Consider the following 25,018-nt stretch of genomic DNA (forward strand, 5'->3'; position numbering starts at 1 on the left):
CCACTTTATTTCTTAAAGTCCTGCCAAATTATTTGATCCATTTCATGCATTGAACTTTTTTTATAAGAAGGAATTTAGCTCAACTTCAGGGTTAGTTTGTGAAAAGGTAATTCAGACCTTGTGCCTGGCTAAACTAATGTATTTCCTTGTATGGTGAACACCTCCAGTAACAGTAGTGGTAGAACTGTTGGCCTCTCTTATCCAGACACATGCAGACCATCATTTCTAGACCAGATCTGTTTAGACAATAGCTCCAAATTCCAAGAAGCAGATCAAGCTAATGCTCTGAGCTAATTAGTACCATCGCTGAAAGAATCTGCATGTGTTGTATTGCATTAGTGGAAGCTGGAGGGAAAAATGGTGCCCTTTGAGAAAGCCATAAGGAGGGCTGGCTGGCCTAACATCATTTGTAGAAATAATGTTCTTTAGATGTATTTCAAGTCTTTTGTCTTTAATAGCAGTAGAATTAACTAGTGGAGTTTATTAGATTGTGTATATTAGCTTGTTAATAAGTATGAATGATAAAACATGTAATGTGCACCAAAAATGCTTAGTCTACTTATTTACCCTCTAGATCTTAGTTTTGATTACATATGAAATATTTCCTGATACACTAGCAAATACGTTAGGGTGGGTTTTACAAGAGCATTGTGGTCTTGCAACTGCGCTGGCCCTAATAATGAATCTTTAAGGAAAAGGCCAGCATTTTTCAGCATCATGTATTCAAATTAAAAAATTAGATTTTTGAGGCACAAATTAGCAAAGCCTTGTTCTAGAAATCTATTTGTACAGGGCCAGTACTTCCAATTGATGCAAATGGCTGTAATAGGGATCCATTGATTTACACCTGCAGATCTGGCCTAGAACATGCAGAGCTGAATGCTTGTTTTACAGGCCTCAGTTAGGTGTTTTACCTTCTGAAGCTTAACTTGAATCTCTTGTGAGCAAATAATTATTCAAAATGCAATTAGTTTATTGTTATGTTTTAATCACTGAGATGAAGTTGTATTTACATGTTTTTATCTAATTAACAGCTACTTTCCCATATAAAATAAATTCAGTAATCAAATGTCTGTAGAAACTGAAAGGGTAAAATGAACCAGTCTTGAGGTTATGAGCGTGTACTTTAACAGCCCAAACAGCAGAGCCCAAAACTGGGTGGTCTGTGTTGCATTTTACTCTACTCTGTGATCTTTGCCTTTCTGAGCCTTAGAAAAAGTAAAGCTATGTTCATAGTTGTGATAGTTTTCAGGAGATGTAGATGAAAAACTGTCAAATACTGAGATACACAGCACTATGAATCTTTTAAAAGAATTCTGTGAGTATTTGTTGTGGCTAATACCTCAGGGGCCAGGTTCTTCTCTTGGTCCAACAAGAGAGAGTGAATAATGAGCAGAACAGCTACTTGATCTTTGGATGTTCGCATCATGCTTTGTATATGTCCTCATTTCAGATCACTGGTTATTCACAACATGTGGTGCCAGTGGACCCTATGGCCCCACACAGAGCCAATGCAATGATGCCTACAGGAACTCCAACCTCAGTGTGATTGTAGGAGCTGAAGGGATTCTCCAAGGCATTCAGATCTGGAGAGTACCAGCAACCAACACATACAGGTAAGGGAACCGTCTCTGATTGTCATAATACATCTTTGTATTTGAAACTTATCCAAGCTGCTAGGCATATATAAAGTACTATACTCAGAAGTTTGGACAGATCTACTTGGGTTTTACTTCTCCTTGATCCTGTGATTTCCAGCCTTTCCAGTCTCAGATTTGTTGTCTGGAAGATGCGACTTTTTGGTGAAAGAGAGAAGGAAAGAAAGAGAAGCAACAGTCTGAGGCAGACAAATCTTTACCCTAAATGGTTACAGGTTGGGAGAGCTCTATAAGTAGCTGAAAATCAAGTGTTTTGACCTCCCCAGGCCAAGGGGCATACATATCCCATATGCCATCCATTGAATTCTGGGATCAGAATGAGTTTTTCCCACTCTTCACCTGGGATAGGAAGCACAATCGTATGTCAGCATTTCTTATGGGAAAGCTTGCATCAAGCTCTGCTCAGCATCTTGACTTTTTTGAATCTGGGCATGGTAAGTTGAGCCTCTAAGCCTGGCTTACCACTGTAGCATTGATTTTGGAAGCCAGCCACCTAAATGTTAGGCTCTGTGATACTGAGGGTTCTAATGCTTAAATCCCTCTGTGGAGTTGTTTTCAAAGGGAGATCATCAGATACAGTTCAATGCTACTTAATCAGATTTTTACCAATCATTTTCTCTTTTTGCTCTTGCTGGGGAAAGAAGTACAGTCGAAGTTTAGTTCACCGTATCTGAATGGTAACATCAACCCATTACCTGCATCAGTTTGTAAGCAGAACTGTCTGAATCAATGACTGTCTAGTGGTGTTTTTTTATGCAACATTCCCTATTGAAACCAATGATGGTATCATGGATTTCAGAGCAGAACATTCCACTGAAGGCTTTGAACAAAATTCAGTTAAAACTTACTGGCGCCTTCTTTTTTTTCTTTTTATTGAAAACGAATATTAATATTGAGGATAGATGTCAGTCTCTAACAGAAGTCTACCGCAAAGTAGTTTTGAGAAACTGGCTAGGCTAGGCTAGGCGCAAGTTCTGCGTGAGTGCCTATTATCACAAGGATTGAGGGTAATGAAAAAAGCATTAATGATGTTTTACTCAGCTATCAAAAATGAGTTGCCTGAGGTGAACAGAATTTTTCAGGACCGGCATTCAGTAAATATGGTTATAAAGTATAGCCCAAAAGAGAAGAGGCAATAAACTTCCAACATTGTCATTTCTTTAATATCACAGCCCAAGAAGAGCCAGAATTCCAGCGCAATTGTAGGCTGATTTTTGCTACACAACAAAAACCACAGGTTCTATAGGGAGGACCTGTCTATTTAAGTCCTATAAATGACCTAGCAGACTTTTAGGTTCTGTATAGATAATAGATGGCTAATATCCTTGGTAACCTATACATAAATGGATGACATTCTCTTCTGCACCTCTTAAGGCTATAGTAGAGAATTCACAGCCTGGGGAAAGGAGGCGGCAATTGCGGGCTTAAATTAACTTGACATCTTCCTGATTCTGGGCTGCTGAAGGGGCAGCAGAGTCCCCCAGTATAGCATAGCCCTAGGAAAATGTCAAGTTGCAATACCAATTCTAGGGCTTCCCAGAGCCTGGACCCACTGCCTGTATTTAGCTCTCCCCTACAGGCCTGCTGCACTGTGGGTCCTGTAAGTTAGCCTGATAGCCATCTCCAATGTACCTGACCCAGAGATAAAATCCTCCAGCTGTCTGTTTGGCTCGTAAGAAAGCTGTTGTTATGCCATATCAGCGCGTTTTACACTGTGTAATGTAGAGCCATGAGTTACATTCCTGATAATTGCACAAGAGGGATATAGATACTGTGAACACGAGGCAGAATAGGCATTACTAAAATGCAAAGACAGAAAATTCAACTTTGCACAACACTCTACTAGCACAAGCTAACCACACCCAGAAAACCCCACCATCTGTGAAGGTCTGGGTAGGCTGCCACACACTGTAGGCAGCTTCATTTGAAGACTGGAGTCCTACATGCTCCAATGCTGATATGGACAAAATCATCTGGTTTGCTCCCACGGGACTGCACATTGTATAACAATAGAGTTAGGCAATATAAAAGAATATTTTTCTTTTCAGATTTCCTTCTAAGCATTCAGAAGGTCTTGTCATCCCATATTTAGGCCTATGATAAGTATGAGAGAAGTGAACTGTAATAAATTACACATTACTATCCATTATCCAAATTCTTTCCATTTTTAAAGGAAGAGTCTTTGGTCCATTTTGCTGAGTGCCCCATTTGTTGTCAATTCCACTGTCTTCTCTTTTCTCTGGTCCCTTCTTATAAGGTGGCACAAGAACACAGCACAGTGGAATGCAAAAAGTTGTCCTTCTAAGTTGGCCAGCCTAGGGTACTGCATTTTCTCATATTCTCAAAACCAGCTCCAGTGTTTCCCATGACCTGTCTACCTAGAGGTGGATTTTTTTTCTCCAGCCCTGGTTTGCACAGCCAGTGCACTCTGCTCATCCTGATCCTTCCTGAAGATGCAGTTTTCTTTTTCAGTTCCGACAAGTATCATAGTAAAAGAAAAGGAGGAAGACAGTGAAAGGTGTTCTGTATTCTGGTTATATCTGCTCAGGGTGGTCTGAATCTTTCTTCAGGGCCAATATGGTTAAATGGATTTCTCCTGTAAAAGAAAGTTGTGCCTAAGGAAGGGCATCCTGCTAAAACTTGAAGTCAAGATAACCCAGCTGTTTAAAAAGTGACACCCATTTTGAATAGGGAATGACTGTCACCTGAATCTACTGGTTTTAATTTGTCTGCAGCCTTTGAATGAGGCCAAAATGGGTTCTCCTGAACTTCCTGACGTCATTGCTTGCATGCAAAATCTGTTCATAGGCAGAAAAATATGGCCCCTAATTGCAGCCGATTAGCCCTGCCAGCTTGCTGTGCCTGATAGTGCACCTCATTAGCCATTACAAAATTCTACAGCAAATCAACTCAGTCTTCAGATTTATGCAGCATCTGTTCAGGGTAGCCCAGTGCTGTGTCCATCACTTTTTCTGCTGGCTCCAGTGCACCCTTACTGAGGAATGATTGCTTTGGTTATCAGCAGTGGCATGAACATAATCATGTCACATTGCGAGGATCTAATGTGCTTTATAAGCCACTTGATGCTCCATAGTTGCTTCAACATCAGAATTGCTCCATGCTGGCTGCCTCAGAGCAGTATCACAAGGTGAGTTCTTCATGCTAATCGTTCAGGCAAGTTGCTGGCTGAAAGCGAGCTGGCTGCCCAACCTGTTTAGGGTGCTCACGCACAATGGGCACTGCTGGTTTGTTCTGCTTGTAGCCTGTTTGCATGCAGGACTGTGCTGGACAAAGACCAGCCAGGTGCTAGAGGAAAGGAGGAGTTAAAGCAGAGCACCTGTACTGTAGCTGGTAGGAAGCCGAGTGGAAGTTTTGTGTTCTCAGCCGTGCAGTCACTGTTTACATGCTCCAGGTTGAATTTTGCTCTCATGGAAATAGCTGCAAAGCTACTAATGTCAGTGGAGAATCACCTGCTTATTTCAGATCTAAATTGAGCTTGCTGTACCACCACTTACTTGCTCAGAAAGTTGAGTAACTCTGTCATTTGTTGCAGCAGAGATGTGTGTTTTATCATGATTTTTATAAAGTGCTTTAAAATCCTTTGATAAAAGCTGCTTCCAGTGTGTAAATTGTTTATGTACTTAGAAAGGGAGAGGGAGGAGCTGAGCAATACATTGGTACAGCCAAGTCTTTGGGTACATCAACAACAGTAAGGACCTCTGAATCCTGACTGCTTGAAATAAAAGTCCCAGAGCCTTAATTGAGACTGCAGCAGCCTGTGTATGCAACCTGGCAACTCCTGGCTGGAGACAGCGAGATGTTCATGGTGACTGTGAGTTTAGCCAGCGGGCTTTTGCCTTCCTTGTTTACTGCAGGTAGTGTCGTGTCCATCTACTCTCCTATATTTCTCTGGTCCTGGGAATAGGAGAGCTATTTGCCATCTGGTCCATGCTACCAGGACCAGTTATGCTGTCTGCTTTCTCAAATCTCCCCCTGTCAATCTCATGCTTAATGTTTTCTTTAGCCTTATGTACTATACTTACCAGTTCTCCTGCTTCTGTTATTTCTCTTCCTTGCTGCAAACCTCTCAAGGGTATGCCTTCTGGGAAATAAGATGTGTTTCATACATTAAAGGTTGAAACTACAGGGACTTGCTCACTCTGTCCTCAGTGAGTGTTTGCCCAAGAATCAATGTGAAAGAAGCTGTTTTATAACTACTCAAGTTCATAGTTCCATGTAAAGCAGAGAACCACAGTCTTCAAGCTTTGGATTTAGATTTATTTAGAGTGTCAGGTCTTCAGGGCACAGCCCTGTGACCCTGTGTACAGTTCAGGTGTGCAAAACACTCGGTGCCCAGAAGTGGTTTGTACTACCTTCCACCTGTCTGGGACAACTCAGGTGCCAGGCTCTTGTGTTCTTTTTCCTGCAGTATCTCAGGCTATGGAGCTGCTGGTGGGAAAGGAGGGAAGAACACCATGGTGCGGTCCCACGGCGTGTCTGTGCTGGGAATTTTTGACCTCCAGAAGGATGATACTTTGTACATCTTGGTGGGACAACAAGGAGAAGATGCTTGTCCTAGTGTAAGTGATTGCTCTTTCTGTTTTGTCTTAATCCCTTCTACAAGTCCATGGAGTTTTGTCTGTTTACAGAGAAAACTGTTGTCCTTGAGGGGTTTTGGGTTATATGGTTCAAGGGATAGCTACAGTTTTACGGGGGGGCATGAGTGCGAAAAGATGAAGTACCATGTCACTGTGCTCACTTCCTCTTCAACGTTCAGGCCCCATTGATAATACGCTCCAGGTTCCTGATTGATCTGCATATCTCAGAGCATCTGTGTGGGTTTCAGAGAGAAAAGACAACCCTGCCTTCCTTTCCTCTGGAGATCAGTCTTCAAGGCTGACTTCACAGGGCTTTGTCTTTGCTCCGCTGTTGAGCCCAGCCCTGCCATTATCACAGTACCCTGCAACTCTGGAGACACTCACCTCACAGGGCCTGTTTGGTTATTCTCTGTATGGGAATAGGAGAGACAAATTAGTCACTGCTGAGTCAGTCCTGATTTCTGTGTTACTAACCAATCGTTGCTGCAAAGGCCTTGACAGAAAGGTGCAACTTCCACCATTTGCAGGCACAATAACCTATGAATCGTTTAGTATTCTTTAGAGGATGAGAGAATAGGAGATTCTTATGGAGGAAACTAAGCATTATCTGATGAAATTTCACCTACAGGTTTGAGCTGGACATTTAAATGCTGTGCATTTCCCAGCTGTTAATGGCTGGCATCCAAGAGATGAAAGCTTAGCAGTCTTGTTACAGCAGAGAAAGGTTGAAGGATGTAGACAAGAAAGAGGGGTTCTCAAGGCTGGATGCTGAAGTAAATAATGTTAAAACGGGAATTATACATATCTACAAACAAACCATTAATATGAAGCCTCTTTGAAATGAGAAATGCCCTAACTCAAACTTCCATCTAACGTCTATAACTAGGACATTCCAGCTGAGTGTAATATATGGACTCATTAAATTGCAGGCCACTGTAATCTTAGTGAGAATTTATTGAGTGCTAATGTAATTCTTTCATTGAGGCAAAGAGATTGCATTGACTTGTAGAAGGGACTTTTACTAGATTGGATTGTAATCAGTTATGTCTTTGCCATGAAGGATTTTTTTTTTTTTAATTCAATTGTAATCTAGTGGTTCCTTTGGGTCATTGACTTTGTCATTTTATTAATCATCCCCACCCGACTCCAAATCAATTAAGGAGAGGGAAGACTAGGGAAAGGAGGATTGTTTAGTTCCATAGGCAAGTCTGCACACACAAAATGGATGCCATTCATTCTCTGGCACAGCCTAGGACACATTTTGTGGTCAACAGAATAATTTGTAACTTGAGGATGCTTTTGTCACGTTCCTTTTCTAAAGGAAAACACATACATGAAAGTAGAAGGAAGCAGAAGGTCAATCCTACTATAACAACTGTTTGTGCATTTTTCCCTTAAAGCGTTGTTGACTTAGTGAGTTCAGTGTGCATAACAAGATAGTGTTACTGAGATGAAACATATAAAGTAAAATAAGCTAGAAGTACAGCTTGCAACTTACAAGTACTCACAGCAGAGTCCTACTTGTCATGCACTTTAGTGCTCCAATTTTAAATCGAAGCAACAGTTACCTCTCTTAGGTCATAGTCCAGAAGTACTTATAAATGATGCTTTGATGTTGTGTTTGACATTAGTTAGTGAATTCAGTGATTTGCCTAATACAGAAGGTTCATTACATTTGGTGCTAAATGGTGGAGGGGAAAAAAAAACCTAAGTAGGAAATATGGAGGCTTTTTAGTGAGGTATTTTCTTTAACATCAGGTCAACATTGCAATAAAAGGTGGGATTGCAGCTGTTTTGGTAGGCTTTGAACTAGCTAGCACTGGTAATTACAGTAAAATTGCTGCTACAGCATAAGCGTCAGATCAACATCAAAACTTGCTTGGAATTCTACATAAATATTAGGTGGCTAGTCTATGCTGAGCTCATTGCTACTGTCCATGCTATGACTACCTAGGTTAAAGCTGGCTCTGGTACATCTACGTGAGCCACCAATACAGCTTAGTTCTTGATAGATGCATGTTGTCTGCCTGGACCCAACCAATGGGGCACTGGAAGAGGAGTAAAGAAACTTGGGATCTCTCTCTGTCTCTGCCATTTGGCTGTTGCGTGACGTGGGGCAAGTCACATCATCGCTGAGTTACTCCCGTCCCCGACTTGTGAAATACACATAGTTAATGCTGGGAAGTATTTGCAGCAAATTCTGCTAAATCTTGTATGTTAAAAGTTTATGGAGCTCTTTTACATGGTAATAGATATCAGCACTGAGCTTGTTCAAAATAATTCAATTAATAAGGCAACATATTCTTCTGACAAAAGTGGAAGCAAAAAGTGAGATTCTTCTAGAAGGGCGTTCACTTGCTTCTGCTTATGTAGTTTCACTGGAGGACAATTTATTGGTTTGAGAGGGTGAAGGGTCCATGAGGCCTGTGTATGTACAAGGACATGGAGATTTCTTACCAGAATTCAGACCTGGTCTTCTGTTTGCAGACTAATGATGTTATACAGAAAGTCTGCATTGGAGAGAACAATGTGATTGAAGAAGAGATACGTGTGAACAGAAGTGTCAATGAATGGGCAGGAGGAGGTGGAGGCGGGGGAGGTGCAACTTACGTATTTAAGGTATGGAAACATAGTCCCCCTGCACCTTCAGCATGAACACATCCTGCCACTTGCGTCTAGTATCGCAGCCTGAAATACCTGAGAACCCTTTTATACACCTCTGGGGAAGGGTCCACAAAGTGAGCTCCAGGTATCCTTCAGTTCCAGTTGATAGCTGTAGTGAGCTGAGATGACCCTTCACACCTCTTAGAACTGCTACGCAGTATGGCCACACTTGCTTCAGTGGCTTGGAGTTTCCTTTGCAAACATAATAGTTTGAATTGGATTTTTTTCAATGCAAGCTGAGATGCTGAAGCATAATTCTACAGCAAAGGGCAAATTCCACAGGGCTTTATTCAAACCTGTCATTGTAGAACACTGGACTTCAGCTACACATTTGGCCTATACAGTGCAATGACAAGAAAAGTTGAGGATAGTCTGTGTTTTCTGTTGGCAACCCTGTGGCTAGGGACCACTGATCTTTTCTGTCATGGTCTAGCTGAGACAGTACTCATTCCAAACACAGGCGTTAACAATTCAGGCATTAACAATATGTTTAGATCACCCAGCTTCTACATAATTCTACATAACTCTGCATGCTCAGGCAGTTTCCAGTGTAGCAGTCCTTTACCAGTGGAGACATGATATTGCACTATGTAGAGCAGCGCTCCTTAGCTGTTTCATTTGATGAAAGTCATCACACAGTAACATTACAAGCTTTCTAAGAGCCATCGGCACTGTAGGTACAATTCATAGAGCTGCTGATGCCACTGTTCTCTGTTGCAGAACTTGGTAGGACTAGCGCTATTCATTAATCTTTTGGATGTGGGTGCATAAATAATGCAATGGCGATTTGTAGTGCTGGGCAGTCCTAGATGCCGCTTAGTGCAACATGCAGTAACTAGCATGTGGTTGAACTTCCATTTGCGTGTCTGACTTAGTTTGAACGCTGCCTTTATTTCTAAATTTGTTAAGATGGAGAATGGAGAACCGGTCCCCTTGATAATTGCAGCAGGAGGTGGTGGCAGGGCCTACAGGGCCAAAACAGACACATTTCATCCAGAAAGGCTGGAGAATGATTCCTCTATTCCAGGGTTGAATGGAAATTCAGGAGCTGCAGGTAAGGAAAGTTAATTCTTTTTAAGAAAACCTTTGTGAATATGTGGTATTCCCAGATTCCTCCTCACAAGGAGGTGAGGCAAAACTCATGAAAACACAGTTCAGGGGGAACATGGAAGTATAACAGATGCGTACAGCATATACCCACAGTGCAGGATACTTGGCCTAAATAAGGGTATCTGAGATGGTATAGCCATAGCAATGGCAACATTTTCGCCAAATAACATAGTACCTCTCATAAGCAAAGCTGTTTGATCTTTGATGGGGGAGTTTGCAGTGCTGATGTGGCCATCCTGCTCCCTGCACTGTTTTGTGCTGTGTAGACATACTCACAGTTTCCCTGGCTTATGCAGAAAGAGCATAATTGCACCCTGGCTAGAAGTCTCTGTGAAGAGACCTTGGACTGAACAACCAGCAGAGCTGAAAGTGAGTCACTGGTGAGTATGTTGTATTTAGAGCGGGGCTGGGACATGTTTTCACTAAATTCCTTTTGTTCCACTTGAGAACTGACATAGGGGTTTTTTAAAAAATATTTTTTGCGAAGAGAGGGGGAAGGCTCTGTAAGCCAGAAACAAGTGGTTGGGGAGTAGTCAGGGATATATTTTTACATTTTCCATAGAAAATACTTGTCCTTGTATGGTAGGTGAAAAGAAGTGCAGATGATTAATGTGTTCAAAAGCCCTACAGAAAGGTCACTGTAGCCCTGTGTAGCAAGCACATCCCCTCTTCTAACCAAGGCATGAGATTCTTACTTTCAGCTGAGGTGCTTTGAAGGAGTGCTTGTTCTGCAGATACCTGCAGTGTTTTTTACACAAAAATAACCCCTACCCGTGCCTTTTCTCTTCTCTTAACTGCAGGTGGTGGAGGTGGCTGGAATGATAACACTTCCTTCCTGTGGTCAGGAAAATCCTTGCTGGAAGGTGCTACTGGAGGAAGATCCTGCCCCCAGGCCATGAAGAAGTGGGGGTGGGAGACAAGAGGGGGTTTCGGAGGGGGTGGAGGGGGGTGCTCCTCAGGTGGAGGAGGCGGAGGATATATAGGTAAAGTGGCTTCGTGTTCAAGGTGTCCCTTCCCCTCCTTTAGTGCTAATGATCAGCAAAACACTGATAGATAACTCTCCTGTAGCTAGCATATTTGACTGTTATGTACTAGTATGTCTGTGTGTTGCCTTTTTAGCGCTAGATGAACGTATGGCATTTAGTCTTTGAGCAAATAGCCAGATGTCAGTCCTTCAGCTGTAATCCTGGCTTTGCACTCTGCAAAATGTGCCATCAAGATCCTGCTGTGGTTCTTGAGCCTTCCATTTTGGGGTTATAGTGCTGAAGAAGGAGGAGCCACAGGCTATGTGCTCCCATTGCCAGCACCTGTTTTTTGACGGCTTTGGTCCTGGAGACTGGCAGCCAGGCTTTATGCCAGGGGAAAGACGCAGCTTCTTCCACCCTGCCCTGCTGTGGGTGGGCCTTGGTCCTGCGCAGGTGGTCTCTGGGGGCAGAGGCTCAGGCTGCCAGCCAGGATCCCTCTTAATAACAATGGCAGTGTTGACTTCAGTCAACAAGGAGCTAATTTCATGTGCTGTGGGTCTCAGGACAGCTGTCAGATGGCATTATGTTGATTATAACTGGTGTGGGCCAGATTCAAGATCTCTACTAACCCATAATCTCCTGGGCCACATAGTTTCTTCAGCCATCTGCACTGTGGTGGACTTTTTAACCCCTGGTTCTCCACAGCTTAAATTAAGTGTATGATAGACTAGAAATCCTAAGAGGAAGTAATGAGTTTAAATGATTAAGTGCATGTTTTGTACCAATGTTACTGTGTAATGCTTCTTTTTCCAACAGAATGCCTCACATGACATAATTTTAATTTCACTGGAGGCGGTTAAAGAGGAAAAGCCATTTTTGGGTGGGGTGGGGGAATCTTTGCATGCTTGTAGTACAAAATATATGGCCCGTACTGTGCTTCTGATATGTTCTATGTATTGCCCATACTTTGCTCCTGATACGTTCTATGTGCCCAAGCACAAATGAGCAACTCATAAATTCCTTCAGTCCCCACTCCTGGTGGACCACCCTGCTTTCAGGGTGAAAAGGAGAGGAAGGATATCAGATTATTCATTCCCTCTGCTGACACAGTACATACCTTGATCAGCAAGGGTACTGAACCTAGCCTTGAGTACTGGTGTTTTCCAGTCTCTTGGCTACATTAATTTTAAGATGGGTTTATATGTTTCACAGCATCCAAATGGTTAAAGATGAAGTTTGTGCCGTAGTTTGCAACAGTCTGCCTAAGACAGAGCTAAGAAATTGATTATCACAAGCTGCTGCTATTAAATTGAAGTTCTAGAGATAAAAGACCAGGGGTTCATGCCACAACTCGCTAAGTGTTCCCTACATGTGAAATACTTTGATTTATTCTCTTTTCTCATTTGGATGCCTCCCTAAATATGCTGAAGTCATGCATGTTGCAATGTTTATCTGTATTTTAGTGCCAGTGAGCCTCAGTCTGTTAAGGTAACTTCTGGTTTGACGTAGGTGGCAATGCTGCAGTGGACAATGACCCAGAGATGGATGGGGAGGATGGTGTGTCCTTTATTAATCCAATTGGTACTTTATACACTCCAGCACTTAAAGGTATTCATATTGGTCAGAAGTCTTCTAGTGGGTTTGTTTCACGTTAAGAATAGTTTGCATCTGTAGGAGACTTTAAAACCCTTGGGTACAGCTTAGTGTCATCATGAATATGAGGAGGCAGAAAGATAGCATAACGAAGTCCAATGGAGAATGAACAGGAGTAGCAGGAAGAAAGTAGGTGGAGCGAACATCAAGGCTATTAGAAAACACTTCCCAACAATATAGTCTAGCAGCCTATAGAATAATTTTGGCCAAGGAAAGTGGTAACAGAACCTCATAATTCAGATAATTTAGGAAAGAAACACAAATCACCTGACTATTCGCTAACAAACATGTTCCTTAGAGCATCCCTCAGCAAAGTATCCAGGTTGGACCAGGCAGTTTCTAGAGAAAACAGTGCAGTGCTGCCTAGCAGTGCATGGGAGTGAGAAATACTGCCACTCCAGCCTGTGTTTGCCTAGAAGTCAGTGTCTTGAATATGTTTACAATGTGTTCAGAAAATATAAAAATATCTATGTGCTCAAAAAAAATGTTTGCTTTAGAACAGCCAGAAGTATTTTCAAATATAGATGGACTCTGGCCTGATAGATTCAGCCAGAAAGTTTTGAAAACATTGCAGTGTTTGATCTCAGAGGGAGTGAAGGCCAGGAAAGAAAAGGGTGAGCCCCACAGAGCGCTGAAGGGCAGGTTTCCCTTAGCCTTGGCAGCAGCCTCCTTGCTAACCTGGTAGGACTATCTGCTCAAAGAGAGCCAGTGCACCTCAGCTACAGTGGGGCTAATTTAGCTGGATGTTATTTTCTACATGAGAAAAGCACAGGAGCTATGGAAGGTGGGGAGAAATCAGTTTCTTGGATGGGGGCCCACCCTGCCACATCTGGCAACTGTGACCACCATGTCCCTTGTTTCTGTCAGTGCCCAAGGGAATGATATGAATGATCTTTACAGTAGTTAACTCAGCTTCTTTCATCCACTCCCTAGTGACAGAGGGGCACGGAGAGGTGGATATTAGGCTGCATCTTAACTGCAGTCACTGTGAGATGGACGAGTGCCGTGTTGATCTTGAGACTCAAAAAGTCATTTGCTTTTGTGAGCCAGGCACAGAGCTGGCTGAGGATGGTGTGTCTTGCATAGGTAAGTAGGTGTATGGGGTAGGCTGCTAGCGTGTGAAACAGAAAATGCATGGCAAAAATCTGTAGTTTGGACTATAAGATATCCTGAAAGGGTTACCTAGTCTTTCTTAAAACTGGCTTCTGTTGAATGTTACCTTCTTTCTTGCTGATATATGCTGCAGAGTTATTTTGCTAGGATATAGACACATCAGTGCTGAGGAATGGTGCACAGAGCAGCATTGCTGGTTTGCTTTACAGTATATGTTTGGCATGCTGGGCAGCACTGAGGAGAGTCAAATTTTGCACCTGGTTGCGCTGATGCTCACATTCTGCTCTGAAATCATGAAAGTTTGCTCACTGAAGGAATTTTCCAGCTAAACTTAAATTCCAGGTCAGTCCTCTTAAGAACCAAAAAAATGTACAAGGTGAAGGAGAATATAATTCCTGTGGATTTGGACATATAAGGTGCAGGTGCAGAATCTGTAAGAAATTCTGTGTGAGAGATCTCTGAGGAGAACTAAAGACAGTGCCCGTACTTGCCTTACTTGAAAAACCAAGTGCTCAGACCTCCATTACTGGCTTTCCTTCATATTCTTGTCCAGCAGTTAGAGCAAGTGACGCCAGGGTTTCGGGATCCTGCTCTCAGCTTTGTCACTGGCATGGGAAAATTGTTCTGTATTTTTACCATTCCCATCTGCAAAACGGGTAAAAAGCACGGTCATTTTGCCAGGGTGAGGTAAACCTTAATAGATGGTCATTGAATGCCTTGTGGTCCCAAGTGAGGATGCAGCTATGGAATACTTTGTACTACACTTACTGTTACCAGGTTTTTCTGCCTGGATTAGATGCATTTAGGAGATGATATATTGCAGTCCTCCTTCTGCTTTTGCTGTGATTTGGCATTGATAGCAGCACTTTAACCCTGGCAATGTAATGTTCTTTCCACCTCCCCAACCTCCTGCCCCTGTTTTTTATGGTCTTGTTTTCATACCCAGGGAGTGCACATGTTAATTCATTGATAGCAAACCACCTGTTTTAATGGCTTGATATTAATTGAGGAAAGTGAAACAATGAGGTATTAGAGGTCATAGATCCTGAGAACTGATCATGCCAGAGTTGCTCCTACACTATAGGAGCAGCAGATGAGTAAATGGAAAGAAGAGCAGAAAAATCTGTCTGCAAAAAAGTGGCTGCTGGAAGATCATTTCAAACACGTAATTCCTTCTTCTCCTGCCTCTGTTACAGCTGAGCCAGTGGTTCATCTCCCTCTCTCCTTGGTCTTGTCTGTAGTGACTTCAGCATTGGTGGCTGCTTTAATTTTGGCTTTTTCAGGAATCATGATAGGTGAGTATTTCTCTGCAAAAGATATTTTCATATGAGGGCTGGATCTGAGCCAGGGATAATTGGGCCCTGGGAGGGAAAAGGATTCAGGTTTTTAGCTACTGCTGTATTTAATGACACCTTCCCACACACACGCCTTAACTTCAGATTTCAGTAGTTGTTTCTAACCACAATGACCAATTTGAGGAGGTTTCAGTTACTGACTGCATCTCGAAAGAGACATTATTGCTTGTGTTGTAGTGTAAAGCTGCCAGAACACAGCTGCCACTGGTTTTGTGAGAGCTGTTGGTGCTTAATGCCTAAAAGCAAGCTTCTTTATTTGTGTGCCTATATACAGATTTAGCCTCTTAATGTATGACATTTAAGCTTGAAATTCTCACATAGGTTCCCCTTTTACAAAGTGCTACTTAGTAGGACGTGGGCATTCTTGGCATCTTTATTTGAAATACTAAAAGGTATTTTTCACCCTTTAATTTTCTTATTTTAAACAATTGCTCACCTGCATTTGATTGCAAGCAGAATAGACTTGAATCAATGAAAAGCAGCCAGGGATTCAAACCACAGCTCTGCCACCTTTCTTTGTCCACACTGTATATAGTCTGGGGGAGGGGAGAGATGTACCCAGAGCAGCAAATGGCAACTATTAAATTAGATTTGCGCAGCTGTTTCAGTTTTAAGAATTTCAGAAGTTATCAGTTGCACACACATGGTCCTACATGTATGATTTCTGGCCTGACAGTACCCCTTTAAAATTACTAATTACTTCTCAGGGAGTGGAAGAGTAATCCTCTTTCCATCCAACTAGCCTATCATTGTCATCTCAGGAAAGAGCAGCGATTTAAAAAATCAAAGCAAAAGCAATGAGGAGGAAAATGGAGGACAGGAAGGGTTTGTGGATAGGTCATTACATCCGCCTGCCTTTGCAAGTGCCTGTTTACCCCTTAAATTCTTCCCCTGAGCAACATCTGCTGGAGAAGATGCAATAGCTATTACCGTCACAGTCTTTGGGCTCAATCCAGCTCCCACAGAAATCAATAGTAAGGGTAATAGTGGTTTAACCTGCTCACGATTGGCATCTTGCTTTGAAAAAAATATGGCAAAATCAATTACTATTTCAAGGAATATCCACAGGATGTCTTCTTTCAAGGTGTGATTTCTAATGACATTTCAGAAGTATCAGCGAAGTGATTCAACGAATATAACACTACCATAAACTGATTTCAAATTTAGTCCAACTCTGTTGTTTAGAAACAGAAGTTCGGCAAAATGAGCTAGTTTTATGTACAATGTGTTATTCTGTGGTAACAGTTTAGTCTATCCATTTTGAACAGTATGATGCAATAATTCATTTAAGATTTTAGTCACTTCTATGTGATTTAGGAAAGTTGGTTATACCCCGACTTCCTCAAGTTTGGAACCAGACTTATACTTGGAAGGTCCAGTTAAACTAAGTTAGAACAAAACAAAAACCTCAGAACTGTAAAATCAGAGGTCTTTGCAAGTGAAATTCATTTTACTTCTTCCGAACAGTTCATGAGCAAGCCTGTTTCTTCATAAGATGTGTAAATCAAAGGTTCCTGGATAACTTCAGATTCCATTTTCTATCTGTAATTATTTGATGTACAGAAATAACCAAACCATGTCCCTGTCTGGTTTGATTCACTCAAATTTGGCCACACAGCGAATTCCAGCGAGATGTGCTGCATGGCTGCTGTCCTGTTCCAAAGTCAATCCGTGTGTCTGGTTTACTGTGTTCTCCATATTTAGTATATCGTCGGAAGCACCAGGAGCTACAAGCCATGCAGATGGAGTTACAGAGCCCAGAATATAAACTGAGCAAGCTGCGTACCTCCACTATCATGACAGACTACAATCCCAACTACTGCTTTGCAGGAAAGACCACATCCATTAGTGACCTCAAAGAGGTGCCTCGAAAAAACATCTCCCTCATCCGGTAAATTTATCTTTGCCTTCCCCATGCTTCACCGTATACACTCACGTATGCTGGCTCTCTTACACAGATGCGAACTCATGTCTTTGTGTAGGCACATACAAATTCTCATGCACTTTTAGACTCGTGCCCCTTTTCATAAGAAAGATGTAAAGCTGCAGTAGTTAGGCTTATGTGGAGGGTACTAGCCTTTGGCAGTCTCCTTGACCTTTTACAGGTGCAGTGTTAATCTTCTGGGATTATGAGAGGAACTGAAGAGACATCACCAGTAATTTCAGACACATCTTTTGCAGACTGTGCAATGAATGGCCCATTTCCAGTATTAACTGATGAAATGCTGGGAAGGCTGAGGCTTGTAGGAAGCTTTTTTAAAGTCTGTGATGGGATCTTTGGTAAAGACAATGACATCCTTAAGTACAATAGCAGGAAAAGCAATGGGTTTAAGGCTGCCAGACAGTGTTAAAAAGACAGGAATATAAAGCCAGCAGGATAGTCATGTCTAGATCAGAACTTCTGGAAAGTTTGAAATAGTCTCTTAAGAAAAGCTTGAAAATTCAGAGTTCTTTCCCATCTTGCTCTACTGCAGGATACAGTGCATGCCACTTGTGAATGTGACATTAGCCTTGTACCATGTGGTTTTACACAAAAAGCCAAGAAGTGGAAGCAGGAGAGCTTGGAAGACTAGGGAGCTTACAGTGCTAAAAAGATGATGCTCAGAGCAGTCTATGCAGTCTGCAATGTTTTGCTGTCTATCTCATTCCCCCTTACCTGCACATCTTGCTGAACTGCATCTGGAAGTTTCCAGTGTACCCTGTGCTGCTGCTGCCTTTGTCACTTGGGCTCTGAAAGGATTTTTGAAGTGCGGCAAGCTGCAGAGAGCAGACGATACAGCTGGGAATTGATAAGGGCAGGGAAGGTGGGCTTTTTGGGAGGAGGGTGAGTTATGAGCTGTAGAGATCTGTTTTATACCCTCAGTTTGTAATAAGTTGGTCAGGCATAGCCAAGAATAGTGTCTCAAGCTGCTGCCTACAAAATGTTATTAAAAGAAGTCATTGAGTCACAGGCAACGCAAGTCCTCACCATGGTTTCACTGCCTAGGCTGGTCTTTATCCTGGCAAAACTACAGACAGAGCTTATGCAGCAACAGAGCAGATTGCCCTTAGCAGCACCCGTTTGAACGGACAGGAGGGCAACAGCCCATGCAAAAACAGTCCACCAATAGACCACAGAATAGAATCAGTGCAGCTCTCAGGCCAGACCTGGCTCTACCAGAAAAGTGCGTGTTGTAGAAGAGAGCCTTATTGAGAGCCTTTTACCCGGACCGAGGTGCAGGAATGTCTCTTAGAGGCTCAAACTACTAGTGGCCAATGTGCAGCCCATGCAGGGTTAAGAGGGACTCAGGATCTGGGATGCAGCCTCATTCTCTGACAGAGTTCGCTATGTAGTTATGACATGCCACCTATGTGGTATAGCTATTGTTGTACCAGTTAACGTTAAGCAAGTGAAGACTGAATAGACAGGTATGCAAAATCTGTATCACAAGGACATAGGACAGGATCTGTTGTGTGATTACTTTAATTCCTTTCTTTTTTTCTTGTACCCTTATTCAAAATAAAACTGTGAATTTCATAATATGATCAGTGACAGAAACAATTCTCAGCATGAATTCCTACAGCCGAGGGCTTTACAAAGCACTATCATCACCATTTACTGGCTAAGGTACTTACCCAGAATCACAAAGTAAATCAGGAAAAGATACTTGGTTTAGAATTCAGGTCCTTTGAGAACCATTGTGCTTCCTAGTTTCTTGTTCAATGTTTTCTTTAATGGTGATGCATAAACATCATGGGAACTGTTAATGCTTTTAGGGTGTGGGAACACCAAGACTTAAGACCTATCTTTATTGACCTGTTTTGGAGCGCCCACCACTAAAGCACTGACACCAAAACCATAGAAGAGTGCTATCCATTACACACTGCAGCGCCAGCAACTTGATTTCACTGGGGGCTGTTCACTTTTGAGGATTGCTTTTCCTACCAATTAAATACATTGTAGGTCCAGGAAAGATCACATCAAGGTCTGGTCCCCTGCATAGTGTGAGGAGTGGTATCATCAGTGTCAATATCCAGTTCTCCCTGTTTCACTACCATGAAAATTGTGAGCCCCTTCTGTGAGCTGTGACCACAGTGTTATAATGTGTGTTCTCTGTAGTAAAACCTTCTTGTCTTCTCTGGTCTGTCCAGGGGTTTGGGCCACGGAGCCTTTGGTGAGGTATATGAAGGTCAGGTGGCAGGGATCCCCAGCGACCCCAGTCCCTTGCAGGTGGCTGTGAAAGTAAGTGACAGTGTATGAGTTATCATGATGGTTTCATGCACCTTTCACCCAAGAGTCCCAATGCATTATAAAAATGAAGATGAATTAAGATAAAAATGAAGGTGAATATAGTACTGAAGGATGTGGCTAGAAAGGTTGCCGCTCTGTTGCAACGCTTTAATCGATCATAGTGATGGTACAGCTTGTAGCATATGGGCTTGTGAGACTGTTAAAAGAGGTCTGTAAGTAGTAAATAGGCAAAGATTTCCCATACAGCTGCAGTAGACTGCAGGTATGAGAAATAAATCCATCCTCTGTCCATTCTCCACATGCTACACCTGGTGTGGTAATCTGTCCAAAGCCTTTGAGTCAGAGGCCAAAAGTCTCCACAGGGCCAAGAGCAGTTGGCACATACATCAGAGTCTGGAGGCAGGAGATGGCTGTCTTTCCAGGGATCTCACCATTCCATTACAGGATGGATATGCACTGGATGTGAAGTTAAATCCTAAGAGACCCTGGTAGGGTTCTCCAGGCCTTCAGCAGCCTAGCTAGCTTGTTTTCTCCTAGAGGTTACATAGCGGCACAGTCCTACTGCTGGTTATAGTTCATGGTCTTGGTGGGAGGTAGGAGTATCAAACTGTCAGAGAGCTCAGGAACTGTGGTCTCATTCCTCGTTCTCTATACAGCAGAGTCCCATATACTGATCACTGTTCCCTGTGCACTCTGGGCTATTTCCTTTGCTGGGAGGAGGATGACAGTGGCGTTGATGGGCCACGTGTTCTAATCTTTACCTTTCAACAGGCTTCACAGTCTAGTTTAGTGATGGTCTAGCTATTATCTTAGAGTGAGGTTTCTTTTAGAGAAACAAGGATTGCTGCAGACAATGTTAGTGCTTTTGATTGTGCCAGGTGTTCTACATCTGCAAGTTTAAATATCTTCTCCTTGTCAACCTGTTCTTTCTTTTCCAGACATTACCAGAAGTGTGTTCGGAGCAAGATGAGCTGGACTTCCTCATGGAAGCTCTCATTATCAGGTGTGTATGAATAAGACGAACAGCACTTGTGTAGGCTTGCAAAGCCCAGCACTGTAAAGAAAAAAGGTGCTTTGAAAGGTGATGTCCACGCAACACATCTATACAGTAGTTTTAGTGCATGGCTGTCAGTGTTTTACAAAGGGGATAGGCATTACCATCCTTTTCTATTCTTCTTACAAATAAAGAGGCACCAGATGATTAAGGGCTAAATCTTCAAGAGGGTCCACGCTGGTTTTCATTATCCAAAGTGAAAATATTTAGGCTCAGTTTTCAGAATTGATAATAGGATCCTTTGATTTCTCTTAGAGATCAGAAAATTAGGTAAAAACAAGCCTTAGGAGTTTGGGTTTGACAAGTCAAAACTAACAGATGGCATTGACTTAATGCTGCTGTCATGTTACACACATGTCAGTGACTGAGTCCTAGAATCCATGGAAATAGTTTCCCATCACATTGAGGTCTGGAGAAATAAGTAAGTATTAGAGACTAGATCTTGAGGAATATCCCTTACATAAGCAGAGGATCTGTGTCAGTATGTTATTTGGAACAACTCTGCCCTAGCCCAGCTTCTGCCCCTTTGATAGGGAAATTAGGAGCAGACTTTTCTCTGTTATCAGACATTCTCTGCTTCCTATAGCCCACAAGTCTTGCTGTAGCCCAAAAAGGATGCAGAATATAGGAAGAGGAAAAGCAGCCAAAAGCCACTTCTTCCCCACCTCTGTTTCTGCACTATGTAGACAGACACAGAGTGCAGGGGTAGCGCTTTAGCTTTATCCAGTTACCCTACCTTTGAGATTTGTTACTTTCTGAAAAAAAACCAAACATTCCCTGCAGCAAAATATTTTGATTCTTTTCTGCAATTGTGCTTTTTGGATCAAAGTCACTCCATAATTGAGTCTCCCTGTCTCCACAGCAAGTTCAACCACCAGAATATCGTGCGCTGTATCGGGGTGAGCTTGCAGGCACTGCCTCGTTTCATCCTGCTAGAGCTCATGGCTGGAGGTGACCTGAAATCGTTCCTGCGAGAGACGCGGCCTAGGCCGGTAAGAAAAGAGAAAATTGAATTTTATTTAGTAAGCTGCTGCTACAAGGCAAATACATAACTATAAAAGAGCTGATTCATGCAGCTACTATTTCCCAGCATTTTAGAGGGTTAGAAAATTTCTGTTGCTAGAAGACCACTGTGGGGGCAGGACACAGACGTATAGGGAACAGATGTTACTGGGGTTATGCAGAGGTGCCTTATCCCTGGACTTTGCTAGATAGCATTGCAGATACTATCTACAGAAAGAACAAAATCAAAGTTTAAAAAAAAAAAAGTTAAACTCTACTCTTACCTTCCTCACACCAGCTGGGGACAGGTTGGGGGAAAGCGTTGAGCTAGTAATGATAAATCCATTATTTAAACTGCTGATCAGGTGCATTTCTGTGGATATCTGTCAGAGCAAGTTTGACATAGGCTAGGAGAGAATCTGGCCTGGAGCTGTTGACTTAATAGCAAATATCTTTAGTCCAGAGTTTTAAAGATTTTCCCACTGAAATCAGCATCAATAGAAAATGACAGTTAGAAATGTGTGAGAAATAAATTGTGACTTCTAGAGAGGAATCAGTATTTCAGAAGAATAGTTTGCTGAGTCCCTGGATCAGAAAGGCACCCAGATGTTGTTGAAGTTTAGCACCAGGACCCAGCTTCGTACTTCATCTCTACATTTCTTTGACACAGGACAAAATGCTGGATTTTATCAGTACAAGAGAAACACAAATTGGCTCTAACAGATATAAATAAGGTTCTTCCTCCAGGCATCTGGAAACAGATTGACTTTGTATTTTTTCCTTGCAGTCTGGTTTTCAGATGTATAAAATGGTCTGTGTTGCTCAGGAGCACTGCAGTCTTGGATAGGTTGCAATAAAGTGGCTCCTGCCTGGATAAGAAGGCTAAACACCCAGAAAGTCAAGATGTTTGAAATCTGAGCAAGCAGTGTTTATAAATAGAGGCTGGTTTTCTGTAGCACCTAGAGATGCTCTTGTCAGCTCATACAAATGGGCTGAACTCGGTGGTAGGTGAACGGGGAAATTCACGTTTTGCAATGTGGGCTCTGCTCTCACCCGGTGCACAGCAAAATGGCGTGGGCAGGGTATGCTGCCTGGTAGGTGCTTTGTTCAAAACTGCCAGGACAGGCTGTGCTAGATGTGTGAAGTGGCAGGTGAAACAGGGTGGTGCAGGGCAAGGGCATCCATCACTTTGCAATGGAAGCATCTTTTTGGCTCGTTAAATTAGAGGGAGAAGCTGGCTCAGTAATGGTGAGGATCTTGTGAGGAAGCACCAAGAACATTAGTCCTGAACAGCAGGAATTTTTACCTACTTGCAGTAAAATGAACCAGTTGCTTTTGTAGATGAAAAGCCCTTAATCTTTATAGGATGCAGTCATGGGAGCCTTCTGAACTGAGAGGTTTCTTTCTGTTTGCCCTTACCCCAGTCATGAGTTCCTCCTTGCATGCCAGGGCTTCCATTTCTGTTAGCAGTAGCTCTGTCCAACCGCTGGGAAAGCTAATGTCAGAAGAGGTGGATGGTTCACCCCAGGCACAGCATACATTACTTCCTTGGTATTTCTCTTTCTGCCTTCACAGTGTCTCCTTCCTTTCCTCTTCTTTCCTTGTCTTTCCTGACCTGTTTGAGGTTACCTGAGACTGACCATAACTACTAATACACACAGGGGCTGTTCCCAGCACCTTGAAGATCCTCCCCTATTCCTGCATTTAACTTGCTTCCAGGACTGAAGCAGACGTGGGACTGATGCTGCTGTTTTCTGCTCTGTCCCATGCTTGTCACACTTTGGGAAAGCTGAGGTTCAAATGCAGATGGGCAGTTGCAAGCTGGAACTGATTCAGAAAAACAGTTTCCAGTCCCTCTTTAACAGTTGGGTGAATGTGGACATCCTGACTGTGTGCAGAAACAGATCCACACGTTTCTGCTCCACTGCTAACGCCTTCCTTCCCCTTGCCTTGCCCCGCTTCTGCTACCATCCCATGTGGGGCGAGAATGACAGGGTAATTCATTGTCTGGCTGCTGGGGCAGCTTCTGAGGGGCTAATGGCACCTGTGAGTGCTGAGAAATCAGCCTCTGGTGCACATATTTGACTGCTGGCTCAGAAACTATGAGGCTAGGAGACTGACTGATGAGAGATGAGATGGGGGGGGGGGGGTGTGCTCTGTGAAATATGGGATCCAGCTGTGGAAGTGGATTTACCCTCTGCATATACTTGAGGTGTGACAGAATCTCTGTATGTAAGACCTGTGGCTCAGTACTGCTGGATGTATCGCTGCTCTTAATGAACCCTGAGCTGCTTTGTTCCTCCTTTTGCTCATTCAAGGAAGGCAGGCAGAAGGTAGGCATAGTAGACTGGATGTCTAGCTTTCCAGGCCCATTAAAGGAAAGGAAAGACAAGAACAGTGCAGAGTGAACAGGCTTTGATGAGCTTTGCTTCCAACAGGAGTTAACTGAACACACAAGACCTAGCTGACTGACTCAGTAACAGAGGTGCACTGCTTACTGTGCAGTAAGCACCGTATGAATTACTGTTGTCATTTCCCTTGTTTTTTTCCAGTTTTGTATTTTCCATCTTATTTCCTTACTACCTTATCTTTCCCACCTACTTCTGCTTTCAGCCTGATTGCAGAGAGATTTACGTGTTCATTCTCTACCTTCATCCCCCAGTTGCTCTCCCCACTCCCCTGCCATAACTTCAAATTCATTTGCCAGTTTCAGTTAAATTTAATAGAGGTGTGAAAGGTATTAACTTGGCATTAATTCCAAGGCTTCAGGAAGAAGAAAGCACCACACTAGAGCAACCACTGAGCAAAAGAGTTGTCTTGTTTGACTTGCCACTGGCCAGCAAGAACCTGTGTGACTTAGAGCAAGACACATGCAGCATGCTGCCATGTACTCAGCCACTGAAAAGCCTGGAAAGGAGCAGAGGGAATGGTGGAGGAGAAGGTGAAGCAAGGGAAAGGGGAACTTAAGACTTTGTGAGGGACGTGAAATGGGAAGCTAGAGGTACTGCAGGAGGTATCAGGACATGGGATCCAACTTAATGGGAGATCAAGATGCTGCCAGCACAGGTTATTGCATCTTGTTCGTCTGTGTTCTTCATGTAAATAATGAAAGCAATGTTCAGCCAACATGTAATGATTTTTCTGGACTCTAAGCAAGAATGATCATATGTGTAAGCCAAATGTTCATCCAACATTACTGATACAATACTAGTGACTCTTGTGGAATATTGTCAGTTTATGCCACCAGGTCTACTCCATAAGCTTCAGATTCATACTTCTCCATGGGTCCAGGGTTTACAGCCCGGAAGGGTTTCTGTGTTCCATTTCTAATAAAGTTTCACATCTATTATAGGATTACCCCTTCCCCCTCTGGAGAGAGGCAGTCTGGTAGACTGAGAGACACCTGGAATTGGAGCCTTCGCTCATGATGAGCGTTGCAGAATTGTCCATTCTGGGAAGTTCAGTGCTGATCTTTCTCACACGCAGCACAGCAATCAAAGAACAGCTCTGGAAGATAAATCGTATACGGATAAATGATTTCCCCCCCTTTGTGTTGTGCAGCCTGTTGCACAGAGCAGTGATTACACTGAACAATACACAGGATTTCATTCACCT

At 42.8% G+C, this 25,018-nt stretch overlaps 1 protein-coding gene across 4 annotated transcripts in view; it reads left to right on the forward strand.

Moving 5' to 3' along the window:
- Positions 1–25,018, forward strand: part of ALK (ALK receptor tyrosine kinase) — a 316,680-nt gene that overhangs the window by 277,411 nt on the left and 14,251 nt on the right. For 2 of the 4 annotated variants that reach the window (XM_075496567.1, XM_075496568.1), the window contains 11 exons: positions 1,454–1,616; positions 6,088–6,238; positions 8,744–8,875; positions 9,830–9,974; positions 10,831–10,893; positions 13,582–13,734; positions 14,958–15,056; positions 16,821–17,007; positions 19,248–19,338; positions 20,286–20,350; positions 21,264–21,393. In XM_075496567.1, the coding sequence (XP_075352682.1) occupies positions 1,454–1,616; positions 6,088–6,238; positions 8,744–8,875; positions 9,830–9,974; positions 10,831–10,893; positions 13,582–13,734; positions 14,958–15,056; positions 16,821–17,007; positions 19,248–19,338; positions 20,286–20,350; positions 21,264–21,393 (1,379 nt within the window). Of the gene's footprint in view, positions 1–1,453; positions 1,617–6,087; positions 6,239–8,743; positions 8,876–9,829; positions 9,975–10,830; positions 11,014–12,504; positions 12,604–13,581; positions 13,735–14,957; positions 15,057–16,820; positions 17,008–19,247; positions 19,339–20,285; positions 20,351–21,263; positions 21,394–25,018 lie in introns of those variants that run through there. The other 2 variants (XM_075496570.1, XM_075496569.1) reach the window with 2 other exon arrangements.

The sequence above is a fragment of the Mycteria americana genome, chromosome 3 (assembly GCF_035582795.1).
Source record: "Mycteria americana isolate JAX WOST 10 ecotype Jacksonville Zoo and Gardens chromosome 3, USCA_MyAme_1.0, whole genome shotgun sequence".
NCBI lineage: Eukaryota > Metazoa > Chordata > Aves > Ciconiiformes > Ciconiidae > Mycteria > Mycteria americana.